The sequence below is a fragment of the Sceloporus occidentalis genome, unplaced genomic scaffold (genome assembly GCF_023333645.1).
Source record: "Sceloporus occidentalis isolate IW3139 unplaced genomic scaffold, rSceOcc1.0.p SCAF_3, whole genome shotgun sequence".
In the NCBI taxonomy this organism is placed as follows: Eukaryota; Metazoa; Chordata; class Lepidosauria; order Squamata; family Phrynosomatidae; genus Sceloporus; species Sceloporus occidentalis.
The window spans coordinates 17,388,296-17,413,807 of NW_028316983.1; the positions used below are offsets into that span (position 1 = coordinate 17,388,296).

The following is a 25,512-nucleotide window of genomic DNA, read 5'->3' on the forward strand; positions in this document are numbered from 1 at the left end:
CTGGCATAGTCTCCTTGAAGTTTTGCTTACAAAGACTTTGAAAAGGAATGAGCTTTCAGTGGTACAAGCAAGATATCCTTAAACCATTTATTTGAAACCACATGCATTGATTCGTTCAAGGAGCCTACAAGGAGTCCCCAACTATTTCCCATTCAACATTTGCCTTTTTGCCTGTTGCACAAAGTTTCAGGGAGCATCAGTATGGAGCAAATGGGCTGCTGGGAAATCAGAGTATGCAAAGTAATATGAAATCAAGGCCTCATTTACACAATTAAGATCTAGACACTGCTATCTCAGGATTGCTTTTCTGAGAGAATATTACTCCAGAGTTCACTAAGAAAGAGTTGCAAGGGTGCAGTGCCAGATCCAACATTTTAGAAGGGATTCAGATTGCAAGACCCTTTTCTGAGTGAACTCATCTTATTCTAATTGCTGCTTCCATTGTCTGTATTTCCTGATCCATTGGACCCAAATATCACCAGCTAGCAGAAAGTAGAGGAGGCCAGACTAAGATATGGTGAACACTTGTTCAGAGCCAATAGGCAGAAAAAGTCCCCAACAGGAGTCTGACCACCATTTAAAAAACTTTTTAAAATTTAATTTTAGCTGAGCTTTGTATCATAGAATCATAGAATCGTAGAGTTGGAAGAGACCACAGGGGCCATCCAGTCCAACCCCCTGCCATGCAGGAAATCCAAACCAAAGCATACCCGACAGATGGCCATCCAGCCTCTGCTTAAAGACCTCCAAAGAAGGAGACTCCACCACACTCCGAGGGAGTTTGTTCCACTGTCCAACAGCCCTTACTGTCAGGAAGTTCTTCCTAATGTTGAGGTGGAATCTCTTTTCCTGGAGCTTGCATCCATTGTTCCGGGTCCTAGTCTCTGGAGCAGCAGAAAACAAGCTTGCTCCGTCCTCAATATGACATCCCTTCAAGTATTTAAACAGGGCTATCATATCACCTCTTAATTTTCTTTTCTCCAGGCTAAACATACCCAGCTCCCTAAGGTGTTCCTCATAAAGCATGGTTTCCAGACCCTTCACCATTTTAGTCACCCTCCTTTGCACATGCTCCAGTTTCTCCACATCCTTTTTGAATTGTGGTGCCCAAAACTGGACACGATATTTCAGGTGGGTCCTAACCAGAGCAGAATATAGTGGCACTATTACTTCTCTTGATCTAGACACTATACTTTTATTGATGCAGCCTAAAATTGCACTGGCCTTTTTAGCTGCTGTGTTACACTGTTGACTCATGTTCAACTTGTGGTCTACTTGGACTCCCAGATCCCTTTCACATGTAGTTTCATTCAGCCAGGTGTCCCCCATCCTATATCTGTGCATTTCATTTTTCCACCGTAAGTGCAGTACCTTACATTTCTCCCTGCTGAATTTCATTTTGTTAGCTGTGGCCCAGCTTTCAAGTCTATTCAGGTCATTTTGAATTTCGATCCTGTCCTCTGGGGTATTAGCTATTCCTCCTAATTTGGTGTCATCTGCAAATTGGATAAGTATGCTCCCAATTCTGTCACCCAGGTCATTGATAAAGATGTTGAATAATACTGGGCCCAGGACAGAGCCCTGTGGGACCCCACTGGTCACTTCTCTCCAGAATGAAAAGGAGCCATTGTTGAGCACCCTTTGCGTTCGGCCAGTCAACCAGTTACAAATCCATGTAACAGTTACTTTGTCTAGCCCACATTTTACAAGCTTGTTTGCAAGAATGTCATGGGAAACCTTGTCAAAGGCCTTACTGAACTCAAGATATACTATATCCAGAACATTCCTTTCATTTACCAAGCTAGTAATTTTATCAAAGAAAGAGATTAGATTTGTCTGGCATGACTTCTTTCTCTGAAACCCATGAGAAATTGTATTGAATTATTGAAAGCCACTTTGAGTCCCATGCTGGAAGAAAGATGGGATATAAATTAAATGGCTAAGTAAATAAATACAGTGTGTGTGTGGTATTGGGCATCCGTGTTATCTCATAGTAACTGAGAATATCATACACCATAGAATAAACATTACCTAGGTCCTAAACACACTGCAGAAATAATCCAGTTTGAGACCACTTTAACTGTCGTCTGTAGTTTATTGTTGCACCAGAGCTCTCTGACAGAGAAGGCTAAATGTCTCACAAAACTACAGTTCTCAGAATTCCCTAGCATTGAGCCAGGGCAGTTAAAGTGGTCTCAGACTGGATTATTTCTGCAGTGTGTTGTGGACCATAGTATTTGCTAGTGGCTTTGCATTTCAGGTGAACATGATACTTACTAGACAAGGATGTAGATACTGCCTCCTGAAATATGAATTCTGCCCCTCTAATAATTTTTCATCATTCTCCAAATTTCTTGCATTGTAGTAACTTGAAAGTTCAGCTGAGCATTTGGAAATGGAGTATGGGCATCTAAACAAAAGGGACAGACAAAGTTACCAAGTAACCATAACACACAGCAAATAGGAGTTTTAGGTGTGAATGATTTGCCATGACTCAGTTTCCGGAATGCTAGAAATTTTGGGACTGAAGGGAAATTTCACAGAGAAGGGCAATGTCCTCACCACACCACCACTACCCCTCAGCTGCATCTGTTGTACTCTTAGGAAAGGTTGCATGCTACTACTTACCGTCTTTGTGAAAAATGATAGACGGCATTTCCCAAAACATGGTGTACAAATTAAACTTATAAAATAATACTAGGGCCACCATCTCTTTGGCTACATTGGCACTGCAGAAACAATACAGTTTGACACTATTTTATCAGCCAAACTGCAAACTACAGTTCCCAGAATTTCAAAGCACTGAGCAATGGCTGATAAAGTGGTGTCAAAGTGGATTTTTTTTTTTTTTTTTTTTGGTAGCATGGATGCAGACTCTGTCACTGGAATTCCAGAGATACAGAAACCCCTGAAAGACCAGGAGAGTTAGCAAGGTCTGTGGCATAGGCTGGCACCATAATACACCTGCTGAGACCCACATGATAAGTAGTAGGGAGTCCAGGCCAGTCTCAGGAGTCTCCAGGCCATGCTGTTGCTGCTGCTTCTCCTCACTGTTGGGGACTTTTGCCTTCATAAGTGGACACAGTGGCATTACAACAACAACAACAACAACAACAACAACAATAATAATAATTTATTTATAGCCCACCCAATCACAAGGAATCCAGGCGGGTTACAACAGTAAAAATAAAGATAATAAAATAAAATACAATAAATAAATAAAATACAATAAAATTAAAGAGAGCGAAGTGAGAACATTCACAGTTAGGCCTGATGGAAGTTGGGCCTCTCTTTTTCACTCCCTCCCAGGTCTGATGATGATGTCATGGAGGGAGGGCTCTTCTTCTTGAGGCAAGGATTTTATTTTAATTAATTTTAATTTAATTCTTCTCATTAAATTTAAGAGAAGAATTGGTGGACAGAGTGACATAAGTCACAGTAAATGGGGAGTAGAACTAGGTAGGGAAGGCCTGCTGGAAGAGATCCGTTTTAAGAGCCTTCTTAAAGGCTGTAAGAGTAGAAATGTCACGGATCTCCTTCGGCAGGTCATTCCATAGCTTCGGAGCTGTGATGGAAAAGGCCCTCTGGATGACTGAAGTTAGCCTAGATTTTATTGGCTGAAGTAGATTCTTCCCCGAGGACCTTAGACATTACTAGGGGGTTCAGGGGATGCAGATCGCACCAGGTAACACCCTAAGGGGGGTGCATAGGGGGGGCTCCTCACACATCTGCATTTTGGCAGAAATGGGTTGTGGCATTCACCTGTATCCTTTTTTTTTAAAATATAATCTTTATTACAATATATAATTTAAAAAAACAGAGTATACAGATTTATGTTCTAACAGACCAATTATTATATACTTGTACTCTGTGCCCCCCTCCCCCCTATTTCGCCTCTTAATCTATCGTTACTTGCTTAGCTAAGTTACATTATTCCTCAACAGTGTTAATCACACTTCTCCTATGTCTCTCGAATACCCCCACCTCTCTAGCTTATCTATTGAGATTATACCTTTATCTTTCTTCTTCGTGCACCAACTACAAGACAGTATAATATATCATCCATTTCTATCTATTTCCTTGTGTCTATTATCCCTTTATATATATCTCATTCAGTTTTAACCATGCTGGATCTTCCTCTGTCCCCTCCTCACCTTTAAGCTTCATTGTTAATAAATCCATTTCAATCACCTCTAAACATTTCTCTAACCAAAGATCTATTCCCGGTGGTTCGTCCCTTCTCCAAAATTTTGCCATTATCATTCTCGCTGATGTGACTAAATATAATAATGGCTTGATTTTTTTCCTCAGTTCCTTATCTTCTACTATATTTAATAGGTACACTTCTGGTAACATAGAAAATTCTATTTGTATTATTTTAGTTATTTTTTTATGTACTTCTGTCCAAAATTTATGAATTTTTGAACACGTCCACCACATATGGTACAAGCTTCCTATACTTTTTCCACACCTCCAACACATATTTTTCCCGTTTTTATACATTCTTGATAGTCTGTTTGGGGTCAAATACCACCTATATATCATTTTGTAATAGTTCTCTTTTAAGTCTGAACATAATGTGAACTTTAGATCCTGCCCCCATGCTTTTCCCCAGGCTTCTAGTCGAATATTCCTCCCTATGTTTTGTGTCCATTGTATCATATTTTGTTTTATTTGTTCCTGTTCTAGTTCTAACTTTAATAATAATTTATAGAATTTTGAAATTTTCTTTTTCCCTTTGTCTAATATAATCAAGTCTAATTCAGTCTTTTTTGTAGTTATTCCAAATTGCTTTACGTCTGTTTTGTATCTTTCTTTTAGTTGATAGTATAAAAACCAGTTTATTGTAAATCCTTCCCTATTAAGTTCCTCTCTTGTTTTTGGTATTAATATCCCTTCATCCATTTTCAATAAATCTTTATATTTAAGCCAATCCTTCCCTTCAATTTTGCCTCTTTTAAGAATCGCCTCGTGTGGAGATGCCCAATCTGGTAATTCTCTATAAATTTTCTCTTTGTACATTATCCATACTTGCCATAACACTTTTCTTAGTATATGGTCTTTAAATTCCTTATTTAAATCAACTTTGCCCCACCACAAATAAGCATGCCACCCGTATCTCAAATTGAAACCCTCTAAATTTAACAATTTTTCATCTTTTAATTCTATCCACATATTAACCCAGTCCAAACAGCTAGCATAAAAATATAGTTTTAAATTTGGTATCCCTAATCCTCCCCTATCTTTATCATCTGTCATTATTGTCCATTTTATTCTTGCTTTCCTTCTTGCCCACACAAAATTTTTTAGGTCTTTTTCCCATAACGTAAATATATTTCTATTACATATTATTGGTAGATTTTGAAACAAATACATAATTTTTGGTAATACACACATTTTTATTATTGCTATTTTACCCAATAGTGATAGTTGCAGTTTAGACCATTTTTCCATATTTCTCTTAATCTCTTGCCAATTTACTCTATAATTATTATCAAATAATTCGTTATTCTTTTTTGTAATGTATATTCCTAGATATTTTACTTTTTTATGAATTTTTATTCCTACTTCTTTTTGTAACCTGTCTTGTCTGTTTTTTGTCATATTACATATGATCATTGCCGATTTCTCTTTATTTATTTTAAGACCTGCATGTTCTCCGAATTCGTTAATTATTTTTAAGATTTTGTTAACATTTTCTAAAGGGTTTTCCGTAACAATCATCACATCATCCGCATAAGCTCTAATCTTAATTTCTTTCCCTTTAAATTTACACCCTTGGATTTCCTCATCTGCCCTTATTTTATTACATAATATTTCTAAACACATTATAAAAAGCAATGGTGATAGTGGACAGCCTTGTCTTGTTCCCTTTTTTATATCGCACTTTTTTGTTCTAATTCCATTAACTATTATTCTTGCAGATTGTTCTTTATAAATTTCTTCTATCCACTTAATCATATTTTCCCCTAGATCTAATTTTTTGGTTAATTTTAACATAAACTCCCAATTCAAATTATCAAATGCTTTTACAGCGTCTAAGAAGGTCATCGCCGTTTCTAAACTAGGATTTTTTTCATAATACTCAATTAGATCAATAATTATTCTTATATTTTGTTTGGCCTGTCTCCCTGGGAGAAATCCGCATTGGTCTTCATTTATCCATTCCTTTAATACTATTTTTATTCTTTCTGCCAATATTGTTGTTAATAATTTATAATCTGTGTTTAGTAATGATATAGGTCTGTAATTTTGTGGGTATTTAGAGTCTTTCCCTTCTTTTGGTATAAGAATTATATTTGCCTCTTTCCATGTCTCTGGTACCCCCTCTATTAAAATATTATTGAATACTTTTTCCAAATACTCTACTAAATCTTCCTCAAATATTTTATAAAAATATAAAGAGTACCCGTCGGGACCTGGCGCTTTCCCTTTTTTCCCTTTCTTTATCGCTTCCTTTATCTCTTCCCTCGTTATCCTTGAATTTATTCTATCTTTAATTTCATCTTTTATATTAATTTTTTCTATTCCCTCTACATACTTTATAAGTTTCTCTGTCTTGTTTTTGTTTTCATTTTTCCTTCCATATAAGTCTTTATAATATCTAAGAAATATCTCTCTAATCTTAATTTGGTCCGTTACCCTCTCCTGATTTTCTGTCATCATCTCTGATATCTGTCTTTCCTCTTTCATTTTTTTCACTTTAAAAGCTAAAAATTTCCCTGCCTTATTACCATGTTCAAAAAATCTCTGTTTGGCAAATTTCATTTTCTTTACTATTTCGTCTGCTGTGTTGGTGTTTAATTGATTCCTAAGTGTCTTGATCTCTTTTTCTATCTTTTTACTATTGGGTTTTTTAATTTTTTCCTTTTCTTTTTCTTGTATTTTTTCCGATAATACCCTAATTTCCTCTTTTTTTCTTCTATTCTTTTCCGCTTTTTTCTTTATCAAATGTCCCCTAATTACTGCTTTAACTGTATCCCATATAACTGTCATTTTAGTATCTTTTTCAGTGTTTTCTTTGAAGAAAAATTTCAATTGTTCCTTTATCTCTTTTACGATTTTTTTTATCTTTTAATAGTGAATCATCTAATCTCCATCTAAAATCAATTTGTTTTTGTATTAACTCTAACCAAATTTGATTGTGATCCGAATTTTTATTTATTCTTATTTTGCTTTCTTTAACATTTTCTCGAAGTTCTTTTGAAATTATAAACATGTCAATTCTTGATGCTGAGTTGTGTGGGTGTGAGAAAAAAGTATAATCTTGGCTTTGTCCATTTTTGTATCTCCAAACATCTGCTAATGACATTGTATCTACTAAATCAAAGATTTTTTTTGGTAATTTCCCTTGTTTATCTTTTATCTTTTTTGCCGATCTTCTATCTACTTTTGGATCTACTACCCCGTTCCAATCTCCCATTAATATGTGCGAATCATAGTCTAATTTTTTTATCTCTTTATACAATCTCTTATAAAATTTTGCTTTATTCTCTGTGGGTCCATATACACCTAATACCAGAGTTTTTTTCCCATTTACTATTATTTCCAATCCTACAAATCTTCCTTCTTTATCATTCATTACCTCCACCACCGGGATTTTATTCCTTATGTAAATTGCTACTCCATTTTTCTTTTTATCCCCCGCTGAAATGTATACCTCGCCTAATTTTGGGTTTTTCAGATATTTTTCCTCTTTCTTTTTAATTCTGGTCTCTTGAATGCTACAAATATCCCAATTTAATTTTTCTAATTCATGGTAAATTATTTTTCTTTTATATACGGAGTTCATTCCTTTTATGTTCCAAGAAAGGAACTTCATTGTCCTGTCTTCTTATGTTCCTTCTGGGTCTTTGTTGCTTTCTTCTTCCTCCTTCTCCCAGTCCTTCTTCCATTCACATAATAGTTCAGTATTCTCTTTCATTAGCTTGGTTTCTTCATCCCATTCAAGGTCCACTCCTCCAATAGCTCCCAGCAGTTGTACTTCCTCTTCTGGATCATTCTCTTTTCCTGGATCTACCTGTCCTTCTTCATGTTCTTTTTCTTCCTGTTGGGTCTTCTTTTTTTCTTGTTCTTTCTCTTTTCTCCTCTGCTCTTCATTCATGTCTCTGTTCATCTTTTCTTCTTCTTTGAGCCATTTATTGTAGAACACTTTAGCCTTTTCTATTGAATCTATCTTGTAAAACCTCTGTCTCCACGTGAAAGATATTCCCTCTATTGGTTCCCATCTGTATCTTATATTCTTCTCTTGTAATATCTTTGTTATATTTGCGTAGTCTCTTCTTTGACGTAATATCTCTCCAGGGACATCTTTAAACACTATAATCTCAACTCCATCTATTGTTATCTTCTTCGCGTAACTTTCCTGTATGATTTTATCTTTGATCCTTTCTCTAGTAAAGTACACCACAATGTCCCGGGGCAAATTCTGGTTCCTTGCTGCAGCTGAATTAATCCGAAAAATTTTATCTATATCTAGATCTAGATAATCTGGCGTGCAGTCTATCAATTTTGCTAATACTGGTATCACCTTATCATATATGTTTTCATTGTATTTCTCTTTTAATCCTCTTATTTTAATACATTTTCTTCTGTCCTTTAAGTCTCTCAATCTATTTTGTTCCTTCTCTTGTCTTTGTGTTATGGTTAATTCTTGTGTTGTCCTCTCAAGTTCCTCTGTCTTCACCTCTAATTTAGTTGTTTTCTTTTTCACTTCTTTTACATCTTCTTGCATCCCTTTTATTGTATCTTTCAATTCGTCTATCTCTCTCTTAAAGTCCCGTCTTAATTCATCACGTGAGTCCTTAATTTCTTGCCTTATGTTAGTTTCAATTTTTTGAATAGCTTCTAATATTTTCCAATTCGGGTCAGTTGTTTTTAGTTCTAAAGATGGCCTTCTTGTCAGATTATGTTTTGCTTCTACTTGTTGCATCATCTTTCTTTCCTTTTCTTTTTCACTTCCTCTTGTTACTATTGTCCTTTCTGGTTTTTCCATTTTATTTTGATTTCTGTGGTAAACTCCTCCAATCAATGGGTGGCACTGTCCTGTTTGTATAGTCTTATTTTGTTTTCTGTAATAAATTCCTCCAAGCACTGGGTGGCGCTGTCCTGTTTGTATAGTCTTATTTTGTTTTCTGTAATAAATTCCTCCAAGCACTGGGTGGCGCTGTCCTGTTTGTATAGTCTTATTTTGTTTTCTGTAATAAATTCCTCCAAGCACTGGGTGGCGCTGTCCTGTTTGTATAGTCTTATTTTGTTTTCCGTAATAAATTCCTCCAAGCACTGGGTGGCGCTGTCCTGTTTGTATAGTCTTATTTTGTTTTCTGTAATAAATTCCTCCAAGCACTGGGTGGCGCTGTCCTGTTTGTATAGTCTTATTTTGTTTTCTGTAATAAATTCCTCCAAGCACTGGGTGGCGCTGTCCTGTTTGTATGAAGTCTCTCACAATACAGTCTTTCTCTTGCCACCTCTCTTATTTAGCTTATCTTCCGGCTTCTCAGCTGCAATTATTCCTCCTAACCTCTTGGTGTCTCTGCTGTTCCACCCGATTCTTCCTGTTAGCCAGTTATCTCTCTTGCCTCCCCTCCTTATCTATCTCCTTCCCTTCTCCTCCCCCACTTCCTGTCTTACATGTGGTTCCCGACCTTGAAAACGCCGAACCCGGCCGCCATTCCAATCCCTCTAGTCTCACACAGGCCCACAGGTAGACTTAAATTTGAGTTCCTTTTAAATCTTTCTTTGCTTCGCTCTGTCCACCGTCTACTTCTCTTCCTCGTCCGCCGCCGTCTACTTCTCTTCCTCGTCCGCCGCCGTCTACTTCTCTTCCTCGTCCGCCGCCGTCTACTTCTCTTCCTCGTCCGCCGCCGTCTACTTCTCTTCCTCATCCGCCGCCGTCTACTTCTCTTCCTCGTCCGCCTCCGTCTACTTCTCTTCCTCGTCCGTCTCCGTCTACTTCTCTTCCTCGTCCGCCGCCGTCTACTTCTCTTCCTCGTCTGTCTCCGTCTACTTCTCTTCCTCGTCCGTCTCCGTCTACTTCTCTTCCTCGTCCGTCTCCGTCTACTTCTCTTCCTCGTCCGCCTCCGTCTACTTCTCTTCCTCGTCCGTCTCCGTCTACTTCTCTTCCTCGTCCGCCGCCATCTACTTCTCTTCCTTGTCCGTCTCCGTCTACTTCTCTTCCTCGTCCGCCGCCGTCTACTTCTCTTCCTTGTCCGTCTCCGTCTACTTCTCTTCCTCGTCCGCCGCCGTCTACATCTCTTCCTTGTCCGTCTCCGTCTACTTCTCTTCCTTGTCCGTTGTCTTTTGATTCTCTTTCTCTTCCGCTGTTATCTTATCTTCCCTACTCGCCGATCTGCTTTATTCTTATTACACTCCCCCTTTATTTTCGGTCGAGTTTACTGACTGCCTTGTTGTTTCCTCTTAACGTTTTACCGACAGGCAAGCCTTCTTTCATATAATCTCAATCTCCTTCTCCTCTCCTTCCTTTCCTTCCTTGATAAGTCCTCCGACAAGGTCTTCTTTATGAGGACCTTCCAAAAACAAAATAACTGCTTCTTTCCAGGCTTGTTTTCCCTCCCCTAAAAACCGGCTCAGCGAGGCTTGGTTTCCACCCCAGTCTTGCGGTTGCGGTCTGCTCTCGTCTTCCAACTTTTTTGCCTGAATTAGAGGGTATATTTACCCAATTCCGGGCTCAAAAGCTGTGTGAAGACCCCGTGAGCCCACCTGGGTCCCCTTTAACTGGGGGAACGATCTTCCTTTCTTAGAAAAACCACAAAATGGAACAGCCAATCCACCTGCTACTGTGGGTTGCTGTTAACGCTTCGCCATCTTGGCCCCTCGCCCCACCTGTATCTCTTTAAAATGCTGAAGAGCGTATGTAAATGGGGTGAGGCTCAGTGGGAGGAGAAAGGAGAGGGCCCAGGTTTGTTTGTTTTTTTAAATCAAATTTCAATTTTTATTTCAAATTTCAAATTTTATTTTATATTGGAGAGAGTTTGACAACCTGGAAGCAGTCACTGAGAAGGCTCTCTCCTGAATCCTCACCAAACATCCCTATGATGGTGATGGAGCCTAGAATGACCCCAGAATCATCTGTGATACACAGCAGTCCCATGGCAGATGTCCAGGGCTCTCTTAACAGATGTAGCAGTATGAAAAACTATCTTAGAGGTCAAACATGGCTTCAAGTGTGAGTAGGGAAGGTTGGTGGCTTCCATGATAGGTTTAGTATTTTGGATAAATCCTTTTTGGTTTTTAGACTAAGACCCAGAGCACATTTATTTCTGCACTGACATGGGAGCCACCAGCTACCACTGGGTGTGAGATGGTCCTTAGCAAAGTGTTCTCTGTTGATCTACTCTCTGCATTGATGTACAGCCCTACCAGCTGTACATGAATCTTCATGGGCTTACCTGGTGGCAGCAGAAAACAGAAGCAGCACTCTGATTTAATTTCCCATTATGGTTCTGAGGTCATGTCACTCCAGCATGCTGTGGATGAAATAAACAGCAGCTCCTAAGCCCAGCCATTCAGCAGAGTTGCTTGTTAATCCCACAATCAGCTGAAAGAGAAATGACAGCTAGAGAACCGGCAGCAGTTCATGGCATAGCTCTTGATGAAGGGTACCACTTCAGGGTCCAAGGGAAGATGGAGACATTATTAATGTACTTCTATACTCATGTTTTTGGATTATATATTTTTAAAAAAGCTCTGGACATATTTTAGCTGTACTGATTGCCATAGCATTTGATGTCAGAAATTTCTCAGCATTTCTTCCTATGACTTCTCCTGGCAGGTACTTCATGTTATGAAATTTTAGTAAAGAAAACAAAACACATCACTAAATAAACAAATATAACTCACCGAAGTTGGGGGGGGGGGGAGGTGACATTTTTCTAACCTTGAAAAACTGCAAAGAGGCAAGTGCCCTCTAAATTTCCACAGGAGGTAAAAGTCATTAGTGAACCCATGAAAGACAGCAAGCAGATTATTGTGAAAAAGATATTTGTGCAGTTACTTCAGTGCCGCTTTATTTAAAAGTTTCAGGTTGCTCGTGTTTACACAGTCTGTTTGGCTGCGGTTGCTGGATGGCCATTGCCAAAAAGCAGACAGAGCCAGAACCTGGCCCAGACATTTAGAAAATCAAGAGAGAATGTGTGTGGTGGAGGTGGATGTAGAGGAGGAATTAAGGACAGAGTGAGTTAGTTTTAATGTCTTTTAATGAAACTGAAGAGAATCATTCTCTCATATGAACTTGACTGTCAGTTGAAATCATCCTCAGAGCCCCTTTTCTGTGTCTTTCTGAAGTGAAGTAGGTGGTAAGCAGAAAGAGGGCCTTTTTGTAGTGTTACCATGCTGGCTAGGAGATACTGGGAATTAGAGTCCACATGCTTCCTAGCTCTCCCCAGATTCTGGAGTTTCCTCCCTACAGGTATGCATTTGGCTTTTTAAAAAATTACGTTTTAGGCAGAAGTCAGACTCTGTGGTATTCTCTCTTGCTACTTTTCCAGGGACAGTTTAAACTAGCAGTTTTATTTGTTTTCTACTCAAGGCTTTAGTCTGCCAGGCTTGTGATTATATCTAATGCTTTTATGGATTTTAATACTGTTTTTACTTAGTGACACACACACACACACACACACACACACCATGGCTTTCAGCTTGCATTAATACAGCTACCTTGATGCTGTTGTTGTTGTTAACTGCCTTTGAGTCAACTTTGACTCATGGTGGGTCCTTGGATGCGACACCTCCAAGACCCCTTTCTGCATAGTTCCTTCAGGCTCCTAGCGATAGTCTCCTTGATTGAATCTATCCATCTGGTAACGATCAACCTCTTTTTCTCCTACCTTTTACGATGCTATTAATAGGATGCTATTATATACATGCAACAGTTTACAGTGTTGACTTAAAACGAAGTCCCATTGAGTTCAGTGCAAATGGACTCCCAAACAGGTCTGAGTCCAGGTTTTGGGAGGCTTTGGGTAGGCTGCCTTCAGTGCTCCACTCCATTGCTGACCCTGACCCAGTGCCCTTTGTGAAGTCAAAGGCTTTCATGGCCGGCATCCATAGTTTTTTTGTGTTTTTTTCGGGCTATGAGGCCATGGTCTAGAAGAGTTTGTTCCTGATGTTTTGCCAGCAGCTGTGGCTGGCATTTTCAGAGAATGCAGACATAGAAGAAAGTGGGGTATATATACTATTGGTTGAGAAGAGGTGATTTGTATGTTAGTCTGTGTATTGTTCTGTTGCTGAATGGCAAGGCCTACAGGGTGTCCATTTACTTAATGATCTACTGTCTGCTGCGAATCCCTCTAACCTTGGGTGGTTTTCATTTGCATTTGCTGGATCTTGATTTGGTGTTTTTCAGGACTGGTAGCCAAACTCTGTTTACTTTAAGGGTTTCTTCTTTCCTCAAATCCCTTCGAATCCCTGATCAGCCATGGAAACTCACTGAGTGACCTTGGGTAAGTCGTACTCCCTCACCCTCAGAAAAAGCCAATGGCAAAGCTCCTCTGAATAAATGTTGCCAATAAAATCCTTATAATTGGTTTGCCTTAAGTCATAGTTGGCTTGAAGGCACATAACAACAGCTAGCTCCTTGAGATTTATCACAGGGAGAAAAAAAATACTTCATTTCAAGAATCTGCATTCTTGTGAGGCTTATGGGGAATCCAGGGAGACAGATATGCACAAAGTTTAAATGGCTATGCACTAAAAATGTATCCAGTCAAATAAATATGTGCAAACACACTCTAGTTAATGGAGAAAAATAGCTACAAAAGATTAAATGTATATCTAGAAGACTCAATGTGACATGAAACAAAGATGGAAAGAAAATCCTGGTGGGAATAAGAGAAACACAGTGGCATGAAGACACTAACGGAGAACTGAGGTGGGGGGGTGTCCCCTTAGGCTGTTGCCTGAGCAGCCACACTAGACCCTGAAGGGAAGGCACTCCCCCCATGGTTTGGCCCACAACAATGCCACTATGTGATGGTGGTCATGGAGGATGAGGCAATCTGGGAGTCTGCCCTGGTGGATCCTGTTGAGATGCTTGAGCCTCATTATACCAGTGCTGATTACCAAACCTTAGATACACATATATAGGTACACAGACACATTCATACACAGAAAAGTGGGCAGTTGCCATGACGGAGACAGACAACACAATATATCCATCATTGGGATGTGTTTTTTAATTACCTATTTTTATCTATGAGAGTCAGTGTGGTGTAATGGTTTGAGCATTGGACTACAACTTTGGAGAGCAGGATTCACATCCCTGCTTGGCCATTCACTGGGTGACCTTGGGTGAGTCACATACTCTCAGCCCCAGAAAACCCCATGATAGTTTTGCCTTAGGGTCACCATAAGTCAGTAACAACTTGAAGACACACAAAAGCAAATGTGTATCCATAAGTGACAAGCTTTCAAAGCTCTGACAACTTTGAAGTGATAGACAGCTGAGAAACTTGTATGCACATTGAGTCCCCAAACTGGGGAAAAGATGGGAAATCATTATCAACAGCATCTCCACCCACACATCCATCCCTCTGCAGCCGCTATTGAAGCAGAGATTGTTAGTGATGACAAATGTCAGCAGTCATGCAAAAAGGCTCTGTGTGGTTTGTGATCTAATGTTAAAAACATACACATGAGAATTAGCCCAATTGTGCTAATTAGGACAACTCAGTAGGGTGTGCACAGAATTATGTTACATGTCTTCTTCTCCAGCCAGGCAGTTTTGTGTTTCTTGTTGTGGAAGTTTGGGATTGAAAAAGATGTGTTTGTAACAGACCAATCCTGCCTTAACCATGATGAAGTTCAAGAACTCCTTCTGCCAGTTTGATCAGCACGGATCACCAATTATGTCAACAAGCTATCATTTCAACTAGTAATTAACACACTGCTTAATCACAAAAATCAACACTTTATGGTTCTAACACATAGTTTTATATCCTGTCAATTACCTGATGGTTTTCGTCTTCTCTGTGTCAAAGGGAAGCTCAAAGATTTCCTGTTCTGTTATTTGCTGTTATTATTAGAGTAGCACCTGGCACCTCTCACAACCTAAGATTTAAATATTGGAGACAGAGGTAAATGGGAAAGTGAGGCAAAACTGTTTAATATGGGCACATATATAATCTTATAGTACAGTTATAGTAGTTCATAGTACAATCTTGATCACTATTTTCTTTAATCTCAACAACATCACTCCTTTCTCACTCAGACAAGTTGTACCAGTTAAATCTGCTTTGGGGTACACACAGCTAGAGAATCGGCAGCAGTTCATGGCATAGCTCTTGATAAAGGGTACCACTTCAGGGTCCAAGGGAAGATGGAGACATTATTAATGTACTTCTATACTCATCAGTAAGAAGATATTATAAGGAATGCTGTTATTTAGGATACATTGATCTAAAATTAAGATCCTAGATTCTAAACTCTTTTGCCAGTCCTCACCAGAACTGAGCCACTGAATCAACTGGATTTTCTCATGTGTTGACTCATCATTCAACAAATAGTTCAGTAGTTTATTCTAGTTAGGACTAAGCAACAAGATTACAGTTATGGTGTTTTTACAATATTTGCAAACTTTCCTGAGGGCATTCCCAGTTGGGTGGTATTTAAAAATTTGAAAGAAAGAAAATTAGTTTGAGGCTTTTGGGTGTACACACTCCCTTCACCTTTTTTTGCAGTTAATGCTTAACATATTTCAACAAGTTTCTCTAGCCCTGACTGTAAAAATGTATTGCTTAACTAGCAACAAACATAAAGCATATGCTTATTCAGACTACATTATACAACTTTTATGTCATCTGCACTTAAAACAACAAACCTGGGCAGACTTGTGCTGTTGGTGTCTCTGTCTGTCTTAGAAAAGGTATCTAGGATGGTAAAAGAATGCCAGCAGTTGGAGTTTTGTTGCATTTATTTAGCTATTTGTCATTCCAGTTGCTTACAACATAATTTACCTTGCCTTTTAATCTCAGAATTCCCGAGGCAGTTTACATCAAAAGAATTTAAAGTGATCCTAAGAATAACAGTTTAAAGCTGAGATTGTGTATGTGTTTAGCTGAAAGAAAGCACCTCTGAACACATTAGTAGGAGTTTGTGCTAATAAAAATCAGAGGGGATTGCATCAACATCCCTGCACCCAAATTGAAGCATTTGCACTATTATAACACACTGTCTTTGAGGACATAGTTCAGAAACTTCAGCAGGGTTGCTAACAAGACCAAAAAGCTGCAGTCAGAATACTTGTTAAAACAGGCATGGTACAGCCCTCCTAAATGTGGTGTACTCCTGGTGATACTAGGGTTAGGGACCATGCAGCAATCACATGGTCCCTAAACCTAGTACGGAGTGGTGTCATAACAATGGCCATGTCCCGTGTACTTCGCCATTGTGATGTACATTGCCATTGTGATGTAAGCGGCGCCACACATCACTTAGGTCGCGAGTGCACCATTGGCGCACTTGTGACGTCTGCCCTGCGGCGCAAAAAGAACCCATTTTTTCCGGGTTCTTATTACTCCGGAGGGAATCTGCGCAGTTTGGTGGCTGTGGCTTCCCTCTGGAGGGAATTAGGCCGCCGGCAGGCCACCCCTTTGGGGCAGTCAGTACCGCACCACAGTTTCAAATGGTTCATTTCTGTGAAAATTCATATATGGATTAGGTCCAAACTATGTGAAATACTTATTTCCCTATACAAACCTGCATAGGAGATTATCACATCTCTGCTGGGATAGACCCAGGATGTAACTTTCTAATGGATTCTAGGTGGGGCCTGACCAAAGCAGAATACAGTGGCACTATTACTTCTCTTGATCTAGACACTATACATCAATAGAAGTATAGTGTCTAGATCAAGAGAAGTAATAGTGCCACTGTATTCTGCTTTGGTCAGGCCCCACCTAGAATATTGTGTCCAGTTCTGGGCGCCACAATTCAGAAAGGACATTGAGAAACTGGAGCGTGTCCAGAGGAGGGCGACAAAAATGGTGAAGGGTCTGGAAACCATGCCCTATGAGGAACGACTTACGGAGCTGGGGATGTTTAGCCTGGAGAAAAGAAGGTTAAGAGGTGATATGATAGCCCTGTTTAAATATTTGAAAGGATGTCATATTGAAGAGGGAGCAAGCTTGTTTTCTGCTGCTCCAGAGAACAGGACCCGGAACAATGGATGCAAGCTACAGGAAAAGAGATTCCACCTCAACATTAGGAGGAACTTCCTGACAGTAAGGGCTGTTCGACAGTGGAATGCACTTCCTCGGAAGGTGATAGAGTCTCCTTCCTTGGAGGTCTTTAAACAGAGGCTGGATGGCCATCTGTCAGGGATGCTTTGATTTGGATTTCCTGCATGGCAGGGGGTTGGACTGGATGGCCCTAGTGGTCTCTTCCAACTCTACGATTCTATGATTCTATGAAGGCAGATCTTAACACATTTATCCATCACTGGGCACTATGCAGCCCATAAGCAACTTGGGCTTCTCCGGGCTTGTTCCACATCTTTTCAAGAATGGAAAATTGCATTCTTGAAAAGTTGTGAGAGAAGCCCAGGTTGCATACAGGCTGCATACTGTCTGGCTATGGGTGAATGCAATAAGATCCGATTTAAGAAAGTTACATCCGGGTCTATCCCAGCAGCAAAGTCTCAAGATCCATAATGGGTGATTTTCAGTGTGTCATCCTGTACAATGTTTAGAAATATGGAGGCTGAAGGAAAATTTTATGGAGGCAAAATTCTTATTTGAGGGGAGAATTCCCTCATTTTGCCCCCTCTCCACTATATCATCTACTTCTGATATTGTGAAATGTAGGTCAGATGGTGATAAATTTGTTTATTAACTTAAAAGTATTGTCCACAAAGAACTTGGCAGACAACCATTTAAAGAGATTTCTAAAGTTGGGGAGAGAGTAATTGTTTCCTAGGGGTATACAATACACATAGATTTAATTTTGTCTTTCCCACCAATAATTACATGCATTCTTGCGTGCATTATCTACATAGAACTACATATGTACTTGAAACAATTACTAAAGAAAGTCAGAGAGAAAAGTGTTAAGGCAGGCTCGCTGTTGAACATTAAGAAAACAAAAATAATGTCCACAAAAGAGGTGTAGGAATTCAATATAGATGGAGAAGTGACTGAAAGAGTTAAAGATTTCCCATACTTTGGATCAGTCATTGATCAAGATGCGGACTGTAGTCAAGAAAACAGAAGAAGACTAGGATTGGCAAGGGCAGCCATGGAAGAAATGGACAAGATTTTAAAGTGCAAAGATACTAAACTGAATATCAAAAGCCATTGTCTTTCCCATCACCATGTATAGATGTGAGAGCTGGACAGTAAATAAAGCTGACAGAAAGACAATCAATTCATCTGAGATGTGATGCTGGAGAAGTGTGCTGTGGATACTGTGGATGGCCAAAAAGACAAATGAGTCCTAGATCAAGCCTGAACTCTCCCTGGATGCCAAGATGACTTAAGTGAGGCTGCAGTACTTGGGCCAAACAGCCACATTGTGAGAAGAGATAGCTCATTAGAAAATGCAATAATACTAAGAGAGGTGGAGGGCACAGAAAGAGAGGAAGACCACATGTCAGATGGATAGATTTAATCAAGGAGGCCATGGCCTTGAACCTGCAGGAACTAAGCAGAGCATTTGAGGACAGGGGGCTTGGAGATGTCTCATTCATACGGTAGCCAGGAGTTGAGGCTGACTCAAGGGCAGTTAACAAAAATCATGCAACACCAGTTCAATAGTAGCAAAATAAAATGAATGTTCACACCACAAGCAACAATCCTAATTTCAATCTGGTTTCAATTCTCCAACAAGAAACTAACCCATCTTCAGCCAAAAATCTGTTTTATTCAGTTCTGTTCTTTCCATAAGAACTTGCAAATGGCCTTGCTGGACTGGACCAAAATAATCCATCTCATTCAGTGTTCTTTTTCCAGAAGCAGTCAGCCAGAGAGCCAGTGAGCCAGCTTCCTTTCCTTGCAGTTTGGAGTCTTCTTTACAGATTTTTTCAGTAACAATCACCACAGAGGTACTGGACAATATTTTTGTAATCTTCTTCCCTGCATTTCAGTTCAAACATTGTTTTCTCAGCAACAAAGATAAGGGCTGATACTCAGCTTCTTAATGTCTGTGACTGGCAAAATGCAAAGCAGACAGAGAGCCAGTTAATATCATATCACCAATTTGATGTACAAAGAAGGAAAGAGGCTGTTAAGTGTTTTAATGTGTACAAAGCCTAAAGCTGGGGAGGGGAGAATGAAATAACATAGTGTATTATCACAGCTTTCTAGTCTCCCCCCCCCCTCACACTTTCTGAAATAATCTGTACATTTTAAGTTTCCCACAGTGATATACTTTAAGTTTTTAAAACAACACAAACATTTATCTTGGCTAGCAGCCTAGTGCCAAGAACAAAAATTATCAGCACGGCTAAATGACTTAAAAAGACAAGGTATTCTCTCTGAGGAGACGCCGAGAATGTAAAAGCACTCTGTGCAGGCGTGATCCTATTCACAGGAGGCCAGCGAAAACAAACCCGTCCAGCCTGCTATCTCCTTTAAAGCTGAACAATTTCTTTCATCACCTGCCCATCATCTCAATAGGAGGCTTGTGTACTTTTTCCTGACTTGGACCTACTTTAAACACAATTAAATATATGTTTCAGGGACGTAGCCAAGGGGGGGGGGGTTCTTGGGGTCCGGACCCCCCCCCCTTCCATTAGAAAAATGAATGGTGTGTGCTGCTGCGCTGCCGCACTCAAGCCCCATTATAATGGTGGCACTTAGTCTGGACCCCCCCCCCCCTTCCTAAAATCCTAGCTACGTCCCTGTATGTTTTATGCCCTGTTGGGTGTGATTTTACGAAGTGTCCAGGTCTTTAAAGGGGAATGGTTATCTGGACACAAAAGGCACAGTAGAATTGATATCATTTGCTGTGCACTTTTATGACTATGCTTCCAGCCTAATCCCAGGCTAGTCTACACTTAAGTGTACAATGCAAATGAGTGCATATTTTTTCACATTTGCATTCATACTTAATTTGCTTCACTTTCCTGTGCAAATTTGCATCTATTCACATCTAGTCACCCTCCTCTGCCAAAAATGCTCAGCCATCTCAATGCATGCAAAGCAGACAAATGGCCACAGGTGTGATAATGCACATTTCTGAGGATTTCAGTGGATGCTCTGGTAAAAAATGTGAAGACTTTTTTTACACAGTATTCAAGGAGTTTTTCGAAGGCCCCCATGCAACCCCCCCCCCAACCCCTGAGAATTGCATCTGGCTGGATCCCATTCTATTCAACTGGAACAAGGAATATTTTAAATGTGTAGACAAGCCCTATAAATGCTTACTTGGAAATAACTCCCAATGAGTTCAGTGTCATTTACTTCCAACTACATTCACATAGGATTGGAGCCACAAACGGTTGCATGCCTGTTTACTCTGATGTAAATCAGATAAGTTCACTGGGACTTCCTCTTAGGGAAATGTGAAGATCCAGGGAGACTTAGAGGCTAAACAGACTGGCCAAAAGGGCTAGCATAGTTTCGGCGCTCTGGCACTGCGGCAACTTTGCTACACATCAGAAGGAGCACTGAAAAGTGCTGCCACAGCAGCAAAACCACATTTTTTCCTCTCCTCCTTTTTGGCCCGGAAAAACACGAGATCAGGACTGTGGCGTGCGGTTGCTGTGGCCCCAATCTGGTGCTCAAAAAGGCGGCATCATGGCCTGTAGGATGGTCTGTTTAGGCCCTTAGTTCACTTTCAAACTACACAGTTATAGCAATATGATTCCACTTTAACTACCTTGACTCCATTCTTCCTTTTAAATTTCTTCTTTTTTTACTGAATGGGTTGCCATTACTCTGAAATTGCACTAAAAATAAAAATAAATACAGATTGAAAGATATGCTCAGACAGAGACCAGGGCAGAAGCAGCACCATGGTGATTTAGAAGAGCCATGTGATAATAACTGTCCCAACCTGGTATGTTTGCTTTTCCTACACTGATTGTGGTGTCTTAAGAGCCTGATGTGATAAAGTTCTTTTTAGTGTAACGTCAAAAGGATCTCAATGCATTTTCCTCTCAGATGGGTGGACAGCAATGGCCCTGTTAACTGGTGGCCTTTTGACCATGGTTACTTGACTTCTAACGGATGCCTCTGTACTTCAGTATGTGTGGAGTCTTAAGGCACCTTCAGACTGGCCAGAAGCAGTTTGGCAGCAGTTGCAATTTTACTATTAGGATTGTTAAACATATCCATATATTATACCTTCTGTCCTAGGCTATTTCCTGTGAATTTCCAGGACTACTTACAACTTCATAAACGCAGGGCAGAGCGTGCATTATCTCTCCCCCCTCCCCCAGCCAGGAATAAATTCCCACATCTTTATCCATTCTCTCAGTTCTTTCTCTACCATCCCAAGGTGATGTGTTGCATGTGTTTCTAACCTTTGCTACAGAGGTTTTCCACTGACCTTCCTTTCCGCATTGCATTTCAGACGGAACACTTCTTCCACCTTTCTTCTACAATTATATTGCTAAAGTGATACAGCAATTTAGCACTATAACCATTTAAACATAATAATCAGATGTGCAAGGGAGGGAATGTAGATGCTTTTGGTGGAGCATAGGAGAAGGTGTTGGGTTCATGGAGGAGGTGAGAAGGAAGCCTTGCCCATAACACAGTTGACCACTCCTTAAACAGGAAAAAGAAAGTGGTTGAAAGCTCAGTGTATGTGGGGCACTGTTGGCTGCAGGAGCAGAAACAAACATTACAAGATGTGAAATTCAGAAACAGAATAGTTTACTGGAGCTATTGGTCCATCTGGATTAGAGTCTATGGATTATACTATTTCAAGCTGTATGTTTGTATGCATACAGGGGAAAAGCAACTATTTCCTCCCTGTCACACAGCAAATCAGCTTGTAAAGAAAATGGTCACACCTTTCTCCCTGACATTCATATTTTTTTACTTATTGGGTAGTTTCCTGAGCATTTGTGGGTTTTTTCTTTCTTTCTTCATATTGTGAACATTTAATCTGCTAATTCTCCCACTTGCATTCTATAGTACTAGGAACAGGACTACTAAGGCTTGAAATCTTTATCTTTATGGAGTGTGGCAGTGAGAACAGGGAGTCCAAGGACATTATCATATGAGCCCTGTTCTCACTGCGATCACACTTGTTAAAGTAAACAGAATCCTGCCTATTTCTGAGCAGCCATTATTGTTCAACTGGGGTAGCTTCTGCCATCATGCTCTCTTCCCTACTTCCCCTTAACCTTGCCTCTCTGCCCTCTGCCTTATCCAGCATGCCTTCCAATTGTTGTTGTTGTTGTTGTTGTTGTAATTATTAATGTTATTATGTTCACACAGATCTGAAGTTCTGCTAATATGATTTAATACAATTTAAATTTTAAAAAGAAAGAAGAAAAATAGAATAAATTAAATCAGGTTCGTTGGGAATAACAAGGTGGAGAGGGGACAGTGGGACAGTGTGGCAGCAACATTCCACATGTGAGGACTAATGGGAATGCTGTGAGATTCATAGAATCATAGAATCATAGAATCGTAGAGTTGGAAGAGACCACTAGGGCCATCCAGTCCAACCCCCTGCCATGCAGGAAATCCAATTCAAAGCATCCCTGACAGATGGCCATCCAACCTCTGTTTAAAGACCTCCAAGGAAGGAGACTCTATCACCCTCCCAGGGAGTGCATTCCACTGTCGAACAGCCCTTACTGTCAGGAAGTTCCTCCTAATGTTGAGGTGGAATCTCTTTTCCTGTAGCTTGCATCCATTGTTCCGGGCCCTGTTCTCTGGAGCAGCAGAAAACAAGCTTGCTCCCTCTTCAATATGACATCCTTTCAAATATTTAAACAGGGCTATCATATCACCTCTTAACCTTCTTTTCTCCAGGCTAAACATCCCCAGCTCCCTAAGTCGTTCCTCATAGGGCATGGTTTCCAGACCCTTCACCATTTTTGTCGCCCTCCTTTGGACACGCTCCAGTTTCTCAATGTCCTTTCTGAATTGTGGTGCCCAGAACTGGACACAATATTCTAGGTGGGGCCTGACCAGAGCAGAATACAGTGGCACTATTACTTCTCTTGATCTAGACACTATACTTCTATTGATGCAGCCTAAAATAGCATTGGCCTTTTTAGCTGCCGCGTCACACTGTTCACTCATGCTCAACTTGTGGTCTCCTTGGACTCCTAGATCCCTTTCACACGTAGTTTCATTCAGCCAGGTGTCACCCATCCTATATCTGTGCATTTTATTTTTCCGCCCTAAGTGCAATACCTTACATTTCTCTGTGTTGAATTTCATTATGTTAGCTTTGGCCCAGCTTTCTAGTCTATTCAGGTCATTTTGAATCTTGATCCTGTCCTCTGGGGTATTAGCTATTTCCCCTAATTTGGTGTCATCTGCAAATTTGATAAGTATGCTCCCAATTCTGTCATCCAGGTCATTGATAAAGATTGGGAGCTCATTGATGGGTTTTCCCCATCAATGGAAAGGGATGCTCTCACCATGCATAACAGGCACAGCAGTTACTTGTTGGAGGCAATGTAATGTGATAAATATCGCCAAAGGCATTATTTTACAACTATAATTCCAGTTTAAAAGCCACTTGTGATAATCTCCTAAGAGTAAGGCAGACGGTGTCAGAGTCCCGGGTAATCAAAAAGTCCTAAGTTTTCAACCTTTTGAGACCTGGTTCTGCTACGTTCCTCCCTCTGAGGTGCTTATAACATTAATAGGTTGTTACAGTGTGTTCCATTTAAAAACCACTTCTGTACTTGGAAGTCTAGCAGAATGGCAGTTCACTCATTCACATCATCACTAAATTTACGCTTCACTGCAGTTGGCTCCTGTGTTTGGTTTGAGTCTCTCCAGACAAGGAAAAAAATCTCTGAATGTCCCAGGTTCCTGTATGAATCGATTTTATTTTGGAGATCTACATGATGCTTTCTCCATCTTGAAGTATTCCCAGCGAACTCCAGACATTACCAAGGACTTTTCATTCCCATTCCCTGGGTCAGTTTAAATTAACCCAGCATTTTCCAAAATGAAATGTACCTCTCCATGGCTGTCTGTTTGTGTTATACTGGAACTGGCTAAAATGGCTGCTGCCAAGAAACACAGCGATTATTTCCAGGACTCAGATTCAACAGAAATCAAGAAAGGGAAAGAGGAATGCTAGCAATAAAAGAAAATGATCCAAATGCTTAAATGGTTTAATTTTGCTAAAACACTTTGACTATATCTCCTGAATAATAATTAAAAGGGAAATTGGGAAAAGTCAATTTCTGAAATATTACCTGTGTCTAGATGTGGAAAAGGCAAGGGGAAGAACACAAGAGAGTGTGGAAAACCCAGGATATTTCTATAAAGAGTTTGGAAGTAAAGTATGCAGGTAAAGTCAAAATAAAAGGAACCAGACAAGCCCTTTCTTATACTTGAAACAGAACAATACCATTTACAACCAGCCTCTTCCACCATGCTTGGTGTTTTTTTAACAACAAAAACAACAGGAAGCTGTAATTGCAGATGTGCGATCACATTTATTAGAAGCAGTATGCATTTCTCTGCTGGGGATCCTCAAGTGAAGAGCAATGGAACCACACCTGTACCATACACACTTTTGTTGTTGTGTGTCTTCATGTTGTTTCTAACTTATGGCAACCCTAAAGTTAACCTATCATAGGGTTTTCTTGCCACATTTCTTTAGAAAGGGCTGTGCCATTGCCATCCTCTCAGTCTGAGAGAGTGTGACTTGGCCAAGGTCACCCAGTGGGTTTACATGGCCAAGCTGGAATTTGAACCTTGGTTTCCAGAGTCATAGTCCAACACTGGCTCTCTATATCCCATATTGCAATGAAGTGTTTGAATCCAAAGCAATTATTAAACCATAGTATGGTGGAGGTGTGTGCCGTTAAGGGTTTATCTCCATTGGGAAGAACAAATTTCCAAATGACCCAACAATGCTACAGCACAGCACAGCACCAGGAGAGCCAAGATGTTGTGTGATAAACTCCTGGCAAAGATGGGATTTATACAGTGCAATTGCATATAACAGTGTTATGCCATAAGATTTTGACTTCCTGATTTTGAATGGGGGATAGAAGCAAAAATGAACAGTGTTTTTTTAAAAAGAAAACCTAGTAGATGTATAAACCTTATTTTTTTCTTTTTCTTTTTTTCTGACTGCTTGGATTTCATGTGAAAGTGGGAAGAAGGCATAGTGAAGAATAAAGCTGTGGTGAAATCTGTCCCTTTAATGGCCAGGAGCCTATCGGTCTGCATGTTTAACACATTTCTTCTCCTCTAATGTTTAGCACAGGCTGTGGAAAGGAGGCAGGGATAGCCAGAAGAAGCCATAAAGTTCCAAGTTCTGTCGCGCTGAATTCCTTGGCACTTTCCAAAAGGCGCCTGGGAACCACAGCAATAGCTTCCAGCATCAGATAATGACTGATAT

The 25,512-nt window shown here is 40.0% G+C and overlaps 1 protein-coding gene across 2 annotated transcripts in view; it reads right to left on the bottom strand.

Annotated features, from left to right (window-relative positions):
• Positions 1 to 3,164: 3,164 nt before the first annotated feature.
• The window catches only part of LOC149315609 (uncharacterized), a 32,271-nt gene continuing 9,923 nt past the window's right edge, over positions 3,165 to 25,512 (bottom strand). Inside the window, exons 3-6 of one of the 2 annotated variants that reach the window (XM_089513737.1) lie at positions 20,833 to 20,902; positions 18,849 to 19,159; positions 14,967 to 15,066; positions 3,165 to 11,557 (exon numbers count right to left, since the gene is read on the bottom strand). In XM_089513737.1, the coding sequence (XP_089369863.1) occupies positions 7,835 to 8,995 (1,161 nt within the window). In that variant the 5' untranslated portion in view covers positions 8,996 to 11,557; positions 14,967 to 15,066; positions 18,849 to 19,159; positions 20,833 to 20,902 and the 3' untranslated portion in view covers positions 3,165 to 7,834. The remainder of the gene's footprint in view (positions 11,558 to 14,966; positions 15,067 to 18,848; positions 19,160 to 20,832; positions 20,903 to 25,512) is intronic. The other variant, XR_016280379.1, reaches the window with a different exon arrangement.